This window comes from Saccopteryx bilineata, chromosome X (genome assembly GCF_036850765.1).
Source record: "Saccopteryx bilineata isolate mSacBil1 chromosome X, mSacBil1_pri_phased_curated, whole genome shotgun sequence".
Lineage (NCBI taxonomy): Eukaryota > Metazoa > Chordata > Mammalia > Chiroptera > Emballonuridae > Saccopteryx > Saccopteryx bilineata.
The window spans coordinates 115,434,936-115,447,061 of record NC_089502.1 but is presented as its reverse complement, the minus strand read 5'-3'; the positions used below and the strand labels follow the sequence as shown (position 1 = coordinate 115,447,061).

Here is a 12,126-nt window from a genome sequence, read left to right as displayed (position 1 = left end):
CATATATAATTCAACATTATATTTGTAGCATTAATATATATTTTTGGAAGACATTGAGTTGTTAGTAATTATTACATGAGTGAATTAAATAACTGGGAGAAACCCTGCACATTCACTTCTTTTTTTGTGTGACAGAGACAGAGAGAAGGATAGATAGAGACAGACAGACAGGAAGGGAGAGATGAGAAGCATCAATTCTTCATTGAGGCACCTTAGTTGTTCATTGATTGCTTTCTCATATGTGCCTTGATGGAGGGCTACAGCAGAGCAAGTAACACCTTGCTCAAACCAGCAACCTTGGGGGCAAGCCAGTGACCTTGTGCTTCAAGCCAATGTCCTTTGGGCTCAAGCCAGCAACTTTGGGTTCATGTCTCTGATCCCACCCTCAGGCCAGCAACTCCACGCTCAAGCTGGTGAGTCCGCACTCCAGCTGATGACCTTGGGATTTCGAATCTGTATCCTCTGTTTCCCAGTCTGATGCTCCATCCCCTGTGCCACTGCCTGGTCAGGCATATTTAATTATCTTGATAATTACCAACATCATCAGCATCCACAATAGCAGCAGACATTCTTGAATGAAGCCCACAGTCATGCTCTGTGTTAAACCTCTATCATCACTTCAATCTTCCACTCCTGTCATCCCTGAATTTGGGACCCAGAACTCGGACCAATGACAGTCAAGATTCAATAACCAATGACTCAGAAGTTAATCCATTATGTTTGCTCTTTATCTCAGTCATCCCTAAAGTGCAGCCCCATGTGAATAGAGTCTCATCCCTACTAACTCTGAGCTCCCTCACAGCAGGTTTTGTTTCCCTCCTTCTTACCCACTAGGATCCCCACATTTAAATAAGTCCTCGCTGTTTTTAGTCTTCTTTTTCCTTTGTGGTTTCTTCATATTATGAGCATGACTATCTCTGTATAACCTTTCTGTGGATCTGGGTGTGGCTCTAGAGATAATCTTTTTTTTTTTTCTGTGAGAAGAGGGGAGATAGAGAGACAAGATACCTGCATGCGTCCCAATCAGGATCCACCTGGCAACCCCCATCTGGAGCTGATGCTCTGCCCATCTGTGGCTGCTCACAAACGAGCTATTTTTAGTGCCTGAGATGGAGGCTCCACATGGCCATCCTCAGTGCCCAGGACCAATGTGCTTGAATCAATTGAGCCATGACTACAGCAAGGGAAAAGAGAGAGATAGAGAGAGAGAGAGAGAGAGAGAGAGAGAGAGAGAGAGAGAGAGAGAGAGAAGGTGAGGTTAAGAGGTAGAGAAGCAGATGTTCACTTCTCCTCTGTGCCCTGACCAGGAATCAAAGCTGGAACTTTCACATGCCAGGTCAGCGCTCTACCACTGGGCCAACCAGCCAAGGCCAATGTAATCATTTCTAGAAGCATTGAACCCTAGGTTGAGTTTTCTAGCTGATCTTATATGTTAAAATGGCTGCTACTTTGAACTTTGTAGTGTGTGAGTTTACCACATCCCCTGACTCAGAATAATAACATCTGGAAATTGCTACCAGCCAAGCTAATTGTGTATTCTTCACATCTCTCATTTTCTGAGTGGTTTCAGTATCCATATGGGGGGGTCTATCCATAACCCTGGCCTTTCAGTTTCTTCTTTCCATGTTTCCATTGACCTCCTCCTCCTCCCTTCCTCTCCCTCAGCTTCTTCCATTGGGAGCCCATCTCCCTCTATCACAGTCAGATGATGATGGTTTAGAAACATATTTTTAGAGATTATTTGACTTTGAAATATGAGTTTATATTATAAAGAAAAAAATCAAAAAATAAAACAGTAGCCTAAAATATATATGTTAAAATACATGAGATAGAACAAATGGTAGAGGAAAAATAGAAATGAGACAAAATGTAACCAGTTGCTGATCATTAAGAAGAGATCCCAGGGAAATAAGGTCAAGCAAAGTCTTTTGTGTCTTTTATTTTAAGGGCTGAAATATGAAAGCACGTAGTATATATGTACATAAAATATGTCTTTATTCAATTTGCTCCTTGACATCCGTGTGCTGGTGTCGTTACAAAATAGATTATCATGAGAATGAATTACTTGCTTGGATTTGTTAAAATAAATGAAACATCTGCGAAAATAAAACATGCTGCAGTGCTTTTGCTGCTTTTATAATTCTGTTATGAGAATAGACTATTTACAAAAAATATTTTCTGTGACAGGAGATGGAATTGGCAGTGGTAGGGCCAGTGTCTTAATCTGTGTGGGCTGCTATAACAAAAATACCACAGAATGGATCGTTTTTAAACAACAGAAATTTATTACAGTTCAGAGGCCAGAAGTTCAGGATCATGGTAAGATAGGGCCTTTCTCTGTGTCACAGACCTCTTGCTGTGTCCTCACATGGTAGAAAAAGTTGAGCTCTGTGGGATCTCTTTTATAAGGCACTAACTTCATTCATGACTGCTCTACACTCCTGGCTTAAGCATCTCCTAAAGGCCTTATTGCTTCCTAATACTACCATCTTTGTGGTTTTAGAATTTTTACGTGTAAATGTTGGGGGGGGGGGCACTTTCAGACCATAGCAGCCAGCTAAAGTGAAATAAAAGCAAAATAAAAACCCAGGTGTTTTACCTGGTGAGGTAATATGCATGACTGGAGCTGTAAGTGTAACCCTTTTATTAGCTCTTTATTTAAAAGTTTTCAGATTGTCAGCATTGGCTTTCCAAGTATATATACCTCTGAAACCATTAGTGTTTGTTTTCATTATCTTGGAAACTTAGATATGTCAGTGGTTTTGTTATTCTCCTTTTCTGCATTTAAAACATTTGCCATTCTTACCTGTTTTTCTCCTCCCCACCTACTGAAGCTTGCCAAGAAATCAAAGAGCAACAGTTGCAAGATTCATATTTTAAAAATTATTTTAAACAGAAATAATGCTAGGTTTTAATAAAAAATCAACACATAACTAAAAAAAATTTAATGAGTCTTAAAAATGAATTTTGAAAGGGAGTAAAGAGAGACAAATATATAGTAACAGAAAATGATTTGACTTTGGATGATAAGTACAAAACATAACCAACAATTTAAATGCTATAGAGATGTTTACCTGAAACCTATGTATTCTTATTGATCAAGGTCACCCCTTTAAACTTAATTTTCTGAAAAAATTTTTTTTTCCATTTTTCTGAAGCTGGAAATGGGGAGAGACAGTCAGACAGACTCCCGCATGCGCCCGACCGGGATCCACCCAGCACGCCCACCAGGGGCGACGCTCTGCCCACCAGGGGGCGATGCTCTGCCTATCCTGGGCATCGCCATATTGCGACCAGAGCCACTCTAGCACCTGAGGCAGAGGCCACAGAGCCATCCCCAGCGCCCGGGTCATCTTTGCTCCAGTGGAGCCTTGGCTGCGGGAGGGGAAGAGAGAGACAGAGAGGAAGGCGTGGCGGAGGGGTGGAGAAGCAAATGGGCGCTTCTCCTATGTGCCCTGGCCAGGAATCGAACCAGGGTCCTCCGCACGCTAGGCCGATGCTCTACCGCTGAGCCAACCGGCCAGGGCTTAAAAAAAATTTTAAAAAATGATTTTTGACCATTTCTATATTTTATAATTTAACTTCAAATACAGTAATAATTTCTATGTAAATATTTTATTTCTGACATTACTTCAGAAGAATTTTCAATTATTTTGTTAAATTTCTAATAAATTGCATAGTTTATTAAACTTACAGTTTCCAAAATGGATATCTGGGACTGGAGCCCCTTCCAGATCCTACTAACACATCCTCCTCCTGGTTCTTCAACTTTTAATTGATGAGCTCAGGATGAGGGAGGTAACTATCAGTTAGAATTCAAAGGTGTGGGACATTTCAATTTTCAAGTGAGCTGTTTGTCTTTCAGAGGCATCCATCTAAAAGGCAGGAGAATATTAGGAAGAAAGAATAGTTAAGCTATTAAAGCTCAATAAATAGAATAATTTCATGTGTGATCTTATATAATACAGTCTCTTAATCATTTTGCAAAGATAGACTAGAGAACATTTTCTGTAGAACTTTGAGATCATCAAATTGTGGGTGCCTGAAGAATTTCTGGAAATGTCTGATTGACTTCTTTAAAAATTTTTAAATTAGGCCCTGGCCAGTGGCTCAGTGGAAAGAGTCTCAGCCCAGCATATAAATGTCTCGGGTTCAATTCAGGTCAAGGCACACAAGAGAAGTGACTATCTGCTTCTCTCCTCCTCCCTCTCCTGCTTCTCTCCTCCTTTTTTCTCCTGCAGCCAGTGGCTCGATTTGCTTGAGCATCAGCCCCGGGCACTAAGAATAGTTCAGTTGGTCCAAGTGTTAGCTTCAGGTACTGAGAATATCTCGGTTGATTTGAGCATCACCCCAGAAGGGGGTTGCTGTTTGACAGATCCCAGTCAGGGTGCGTGTGGGACTCTGTCTCACTATCTCCCCTCCTCTCACTTAAGAAACATTTTTTTAATTAAAAAAAATTTTTTTTAAGATTCTATTCATTGATTTTACAGAGAGAGCAGGGTGGTGGAAATAAGTTTCAACTCACAGTTGCATCACTTGAGTTGTTCATTGATTGCTTGTTTTATGTGCCTTGATCAGGCAAGCCTATGGTTTGAACCCGTAACTTCACTGCTCCATTTTGACACTCTATCCACTGTGCCACCACAGGCCAAGCCTTCCTTAATTTTTTTAAAGAATAATTTATTGAAGGAAAACTTACAGAACATCAAATTAACCATTTTAAAATAAACAACTCAGTGGCATTTTGTGCCTTTATAATATGTTATAACTACCCCCTCTGTCTCCTTTTAAAATATTTCCATCACTCCAAAGTCTTCCTGCCACTGAATCAGGAACGGAGAGGCACAAGACCAAGTAAAAGTATCACAGAACGTTTCTACTATTTAAAAAATAAATAAATGAAAACAATCCCACAGCATTTATTGTCATCTCGTAAAACATACAGGTAATCAAATCCATATGAAAAAATGTCTAAGATATACTTCAAACAAAGGACCACTAAAAACCACAAACTCTACTGCCTTCTCAACCATTTCTCGCTTCGTGAGTCATTTCTAGTTGGAGACACTTTGGAGAAGAATAATATTATCTCCTTTCATAGCATGATCATATGCAGGGTTTTTTTGTTTTTTATTTTTAATTTTTTTTGTATTTTTTTGAAGCTGGAAATGGGGAGGCAGTCAGACAGACTCCCGCATGCACCCGACCGGGATCCACCCGGCACGCCCACCAGGGGGCGATGCTCTGCCCATCTGGGGCGTCGCTCTGTCGCAACCAGAGCCACTCTAGCGCCTGGAGCAGAGGCCAAGGAGCCATCCCCAGCACCCGGGCCATCTTTTGCTCCGATGGAGCCTTGGCTGCGGGAGGGGAAGAGAGAGACAGAGAGGAAGGAGAGGGGGAGGGGTGGAGAAGCAGATGGGTGCCTCTCCTGTGTGCCCTGGCTGGGAATCGAACCCGGGACTTCTGCACGCCAGGCCGACGCTCTACCACTGAGCCAACTGGCCAGGGCTGTTATTTTTTTTTTTTAGTGAGAGAGAGAGAGAGAGACAGGTACAGAGAGGAAGGGAGTGAGATGAGAAGCATCAGCTGGTAGTAGCAGCACCTTATTTGTTCATTCATTATATGTGCTTTGATTGGGGGGGAGCTCCAGCCAAGCCAGTGGCCTTGGGTTCTAGCTAGTGACCATGAGGTCATGTCTATGACCCCACGCTCAAGCTGGTGAGCCCAGGCTCAAGCTGGATCAACCTGCACTCAAGCCAATGACCTTGGGGTTTCAAACCTGGGTCTTCAGCGTCCCAGGCCAACGCTCTATCCACTGCACCACCACCTAGTCAGGCAGTTGTTTTCTTGACTTTGTTTTAGAATCAATCTCTTCTGCATCAAGTATGAAGTTTTTTATATACTCATCAAAGCCAATGATACAGCCCTCTATCCACATATTCACTTGCTCATAAAGCCATACCTGAATCTGAGATCTGTTTTTCAAATATCTGAAGATGAGGTTGATGGGCTTCACCATCACTTTCTGCACTTTTTGTCCCTGGCCATAGTATGCCATGTTTGAGACTGACAAAGACCACACTAACCTGCATACTAACTCAGAAAGCTATTTCTGGAATTGCTTTACTACTATTTTTAAATTGTCTTTTTCTTAAGCGTTCGCTTGGTTGCTCTAAGCCTTTGACTATTTTTCATAGTTCTAACGAAGTTGGTCCTGACAGCATATGCTTGCTTTCATTGTTTGTGTGAAGGAATGCGCATTTGGAACTGGATATCCACCATTTGGCTGACGTTACCCTCTCCTTTTATTTTGTTGTGGGCCTTGAACATCAAAATTGTCTCAATTTCTTCTCCTTAATGGAGATTTGTGTTTTTATCAAGGCTAATCACAGAGACTTCATTTAAAACTGAGGGCTAGCACTATATAATTGTCAAGATGTTATGAATTTCTATTCATTCTTCTATGACTCATCCTGATTAGCTGCCTATATTATTAGTCTGATTTAGATTTTGAATCCAGATGTATAAAAATTAGAGCTAAGGAATGAACTTTCATTTCATTTATTTTTAAAACTATGCTGCAGTAAACTTCTGTGTCTATTATATGAGTATTGACAGACTATGCAGTTGTATAGCAAATATGAAAATCAATAAGAACAGTTTAATCACCTTTTTTAAAATTTTTCATGTGCCTGTTTATAAGTCAACTTGTCCCCTACCTCCGGTTCTTGGCAAATGCTGATCTTATTTTGTTTGTATAATTTTGTCTTTTCACTTGTGTATTATATAAATGAATTAATAAGGTATATTGCCTTTTCAAGGTATGCTGCCTTTTCAGTCTGATGTCTCTTACTTAGAATAACTCATTTGATATTCATCCATATTATTTATGTGTAACAGTAGTTCAGTCCATTTTGCTGTTAAGAATAATCTTGTATGGATTTGCCAAAGTTTTTTTTATACATTTACTATAGGGAATTAGTTTTGTTTTCATGTTTTGACAATTATTAATAGGGCCACAATAAACATTTACATGCAGGTTTCTTTTGTTATGAATAAGTTTTCACTTCTCTTCGGTAAATGCCTAGGTTTGGGAATCCTGGGCCTTATTTTAAGTAAATATTTAATTTTCTAAGAAACTTGAAAACTGTTTTCCAAAATGACTATAGAGTTTTGCATTCCATCAGCAATGTGTAAATGTATTAGGTACTCATATCTTTATTAGCACTTGGTAATATCATCTGATTAGCAGATATTTGATCCTGTCTAAAACGTGCATGGAAACTTTTGGTCCATAGTTTATATAAATCCTGCTCTTCTTCAAGATTGAAACTTTGTCTCACCTACCTAACGTCATGTGCCTTTACCACCTAGGCTACCGAAGCAAGAAGAGTTATTGTAATTGTCAGTACAGCCACAACACATTTATTGGAACAATAGAACATAATAGTATTTTTTATGTGTTAATTCTGTAAATGAAAAATAGAAATAAGTGTTATAGGCTGTTTCAACCCAGAGACTTTTTCTAAGCATGGATGTTTTGTACAGGAACAAATATCAGGGACCTTTTATTGTGGACCAAATGTTGCCATGTACTGTATGTTTTGTAAGGGACCAAATGTCCTGCAGTGTGTCATTTTTGTTTAAGCCATTGTGATCGGTATGAAGTGTCATCTCCTTTGATTTCAGTTTGTATTTCTCTATGGTCTGATGATGTGAAACATCTTTTCATGTGATAATATATGTATATTTTCTTTTATAAGTTGTTTTTTCAAATCTTTTACCTAGTTTTTTCATTAGGTACTTTGTTTTTCATTGATCTTTGTGTGTTCTTTAGATATCTTGGATTTGGGGGATCAGAAATGTGTGTTTGGCTTCCAATTTTATTTTCTTAATATTATGTTTAAGAAAACAGATATTAATTTTGCTAAAGTACAATTTAATCATTTTTTCTTTCATAGATGATTTTTTTTGTATTGCATTCCAGAAATCTTTGATCCTAACTAATAATCACAAATATTCTTTTCCTACATTTCTTCTACCAGGTTTATATAGTTAGATTTTATATTTATGTCTTTGGTTCATTTTTAATTAATAGAAATTATTTTTAAATATTATTTTTTTATTTTTAGGAATTAATTTTGGACTTATATAATAAAAGAAACCAAGTCTTATAATGAAAAATAGACTTTCAGTGTCACAAAATAATTTTCTTTATGAAACTTTTTTTAAGTGTTATTTTACTAAATCCATAGCTTTCCAGAACTTATATACATCTTGCATAACTGAAGCTTTGCATGCCTTGACCAGCATCTCCCCATTTCTCCCTCCCTGCAGCCCATGGTAACTGCCATTCTACTTTCAGCTTCCATAGGTTTGACTGTATTAGATTCCATTAGTAAGTGAGATCGTACATTGTCTTTATGTACCTGGTTTATTTCCCTTAGCATAATGTCCTTCGGGTCCATCCATGTTGCTGCAAATGGCAGAATATTATTCTATTTTTAAAGTTTAAAGTATTTCACTGCATGTATATACCACATTTTCATTATCCATTTATCCTTTCAAGGACACTTAGTTTATTTTCGTATCTTGACTATTACGTATAATGTTGTAATAAATACAGTGTGGGCATCTTTTCGAGACCCTGATTTCATTTTGTTAGGATGAATACCCAGAAGTAAGATTGCTTGGTAATATGATAGTGTGGATAACAATATTGTACTTTATACTTGAAATTTGCTAAGAAGGTCGATTTTAAGTGTTCTCATCGTGGAAAAAAAAAAGACAAAAAGGTGACTGTGAGATGGATATGATCATAAGCTTATTGTAGTGTTATTTCATTATGTGTATATATATATGTGTGTATCAAATCATCAAGTTGTACATTTCACATATAAAATAAAATATTATCACATATCTTTAGAGCAAAATAGTCACAGAAGTAATGTATTTTTTGTCTGTTAGGTGGCATCTTATCAATTTCACGTTCCAGTTCGAATTAATTTCTTCGACTCGTCAGATATTTACACTGAATATCACTTGTCTAAAGTTCCTCTGCCTCCACAAAAAATACCTATTATTCGACCATGTTTCGTTCAAGCTACTGGTATGTAATATGAAATATCTAAGGGATGTGCATAAGCCAAATATTTATACTTAAACAGCTAAAAGTTTAAGAAATCAGACTATGATATTTTAAAAAAATATAAGTACTAGAAAGTAAAATTATATGATTGCTGTGTGTTTCACTTAAATTTTGAGTCTGAGACTGAATTTTGATAAATAGTATGGATATAATTTCTATCAGTAACCCTTCTTTAAAAAATATAAGATATAATTTTTTAAGTCAGTTTAGTATTTTATTTATTGGGTGGGCAGTTTTTAAATGATTATATTAAAATTTAGATTATTAAAGTAAAGTACATCAGATATAAAATAAAAGGATAGAAATTTAATTGTAGAAAATATTTTCCCCACAAGGATGGGTTATGACAAACTTTATGTAAAAAAAGTATATTAAATTTTTGAAATATTTCTTGAATATTCATTTACTCACTTTTTCCAGATATTTAAGTATAAAAACAATGTACTCTGCAAACCATACTTTTGAAAAGTGTTGGCTTTGTAGTTTATAATATATGCTTAAGTGTTTTTCAGAAAAGTTAAGTTTAGTCTATATTATCTGATACTATATTTTGTTTTTATAGTTCTGATATTGTCAATAATGAAATTATGATCAGTTAATAATTATACTTGTCACCTAATAAGGGAAGCCTCATTTAAGGTAGCATATGCAAAATATTTATTTTGCTCCCCTTTAAAATACAGAATTAAGAATTAGCAGTTGGCAGGGAGGCTCCATGAAATTAGTGTTTCATCATTATGGAAAATTGAAAAATATGGAAATATTGTAAATGTTATCCGCAATGTGAATATTCAGGACACAATATTGTTAATATTTTGGTATATTACTTTTGTTTTTTACTTTGCTTTTATCAGTTTATTTTTTAATATAGTTGGCATCTTATTGCCTATGTTAAGTTGAAATGTGTTACCTCTTAATATGAACTTTTACTTGGAAGTTATAGGCCCTTATTAAATATATAAATTAAGACTGGTAACTATTGCAGACTTTTTCATCCAGTAAGTATCTGTACTTAACCATAATCAGAGGCATTTAGGTTTTTTCTTTTTTCTTTTCTCTTTCTTCTCTTTTCTTTTACTCTCCTTCTCATTTCTTTTATTATTTTTCTCTTTCTTTTCTTTTTCTTTTTTCTTTCTTTTCTTTATTTTAAAATTTTATTTAGAAAATTAACTTTAACAGGTGACATTGATCTACAAGAGTACATAGGTTTCAGGTAAACATCTCTATAGCATTTGAACTATTGATTACATTGTGTGCCCATCACCCAAAGTCAAATCATTTTCTGTCACCTTATATTTATCCCTCCTTATACCCTTCCCCCACTTCTCCCCCACATTCCCCTATCCCACATTCTCCTCCTCCTGGTCACCACTTCACTTTTATCTATGTCCATGAGTCTCAGTTTTATATCCCACCTATGTGTGAAATCATACAGTTCTTAACTTTTTCTGATTTACGTATTTCACTTACTATAGTAATGTTCTCAAATTCCATCCATGTTATCATAAATGCCACTATGTCATCATTTCTTATGGCTGAGTAGTATTTCATTGTATATATGTACCACATCTTCTTTATCCAATCTTTTATCAGGGACACTTTCACTTATAAGGAGAAAGGAAATATAAACAGCTATCAAAAACCTCCCAGAAAACAAAAGTCCAAGACCAGATAGCTACACTAGTGTATTCTACCAAACATTCAAAGACATTTTGGTACCTATTCTTCTCAAAGTCTTCCAAAATATAGAAGAAGAAGTAATACTCCCTAACACATTTTATGAGGCCAACATAACCCCTATACCAAAACCTGGCAAGGACAATACACACACATACACACACACACAATAAAACTACAGACCAATATCTCTAACAAATACAGATGCAAAAATCCTAAACAAAATACTAGTAAAACGAATACAACAACACATTAAAAAATAATACATCACAATCAAACGAGGATTCATGCCAGGAGCACAAGGATGGTTCAACATATGGAAATCAATCACCGTAATACACCACATCAACAAAACAAAGAACAAAATTCATATTATCCTATCAATTTGATGCAGAAAAGACATTCGATAAAATAGAACATCCCTTTATGTTTTAAACACTCAACATAATAAAGACCATATATGACAAACCATCAGCTAATATACTGAATGGTACAAAAATGAATGCTTTTTCTCTAAAATCAGAAACAAGACAAAATTGTCCACTTTCTCCACTTTTATTCAACATAGTTCCGGAAGTTTTAGCCAGAATAATCAAGAAAGAGAAAGAAATAAAAGACATCTATATCAGGAAAGAAGAAGTAAAGGTATCACTTTTTGCAGATGGCATGATCCTGTATATAGAAAACCCCAAAGACTTTACCAAAAAACTCTTAGAAACAATAACCAATACAGTTAAGTCACAGATACAAAATCAATATACAAAAGTTTATTGCTTTCCTATATGCCAGCAGTGAAATTTTGGAAAATGAACTAAAAAAAAAAAATTCCTTTTACAATAGCAACACAAAAAATAAAATTCTTAGGAATAAACTTAACAAAGGATGTGAAGGACCTATGTACTGAAAACTAAAAACGTTATTGAAAGAAACTGAAAAAGACACAGTGAAATGGAAAAATATTGCATATTCATGGATTGGAAGAATCAACATAGTTGAAATGGCCATATTGCCCAAAACAACATAGAAATTTAATGGAATTCCCATCAAAATCCCAATGTCATTTTTTTTAACAAAATAGAACAAAAAATTACAAGCTTTGTATGGAACCATTAAAAAAACCCAAATAGACAAAGAAATCCTGAGAAAAAAAGAATGAAGCCAGAGGCACCACACTAACTGACTTCAGATTATACTGCAGAGCCACAATAATCAAAATAGCATGGTGTTGGCAGAAAAACAGACATACAGACCAATAGAACAGAATTGAGAGCCTGGAAATAAAACCATATATATATGGACAA

The 12,126-nt window shown here is 36.1% G+C and overlaps 2 protein-coding genes across 2 annotated transcripts in view; one reads left to right on the top strand and one right to left on the bottom strand.

Annotated features, from left to right (window-relative positions):
• Positions 1-12,126, top strand: part of CFAP47 (cilia and flagella associated protein 47) — a 374,219-nt gene that overhangs the window by 81,537 nt on the left and 280,556 nt on the right. Inside the window, exon 22 of the mRNA XM_066250539.1 lies at positions 8,968-9,109. Coding sequence (XP_066106636.1) covers positions 8,968-9,109 — 142 coding nt within the window. The remainder of the gene's footprint in view (positions 1-8,967; positions 9,110-12,126) is intronic.
• On the bottom strand, positions 5,055-6,058 carry LOC136316987 (small nuclear ribonucleoprotein E-like). Its single transcript, XM_066249414.1, has 2 exons — positions 5,830-6,058; positions 5,055-5,104 (listed from the first exon to the last, which is right to left on the bottom strand). The coding sequence occupies exons 1-2, from the start codon at positions 6,056-6,058 to the stop codon at positions 5,055-5,057; spliced, it is 279 nt and encodes a 92-aa protein (XP_066105511.1).

What these genes read in the sequence shown, in the direction of transcription:
- LOC136316987 (XM_066249414.1), bottom strand. Translation starts at nt 6,058, where the DNA reads ATGGCATACTATGGCCAGGGACAAAAAGTGCAGAAAGTGATGGTGAAG. An exon ending in AAGAAAACAACTGCCTGACT is followed by an intron (nt 5,105 to 5,829) that starts AGGTGGTGGTGC and finishes CTGCATATGATC; the next exon opens with ATGCTATGAAAGGAGATAAT.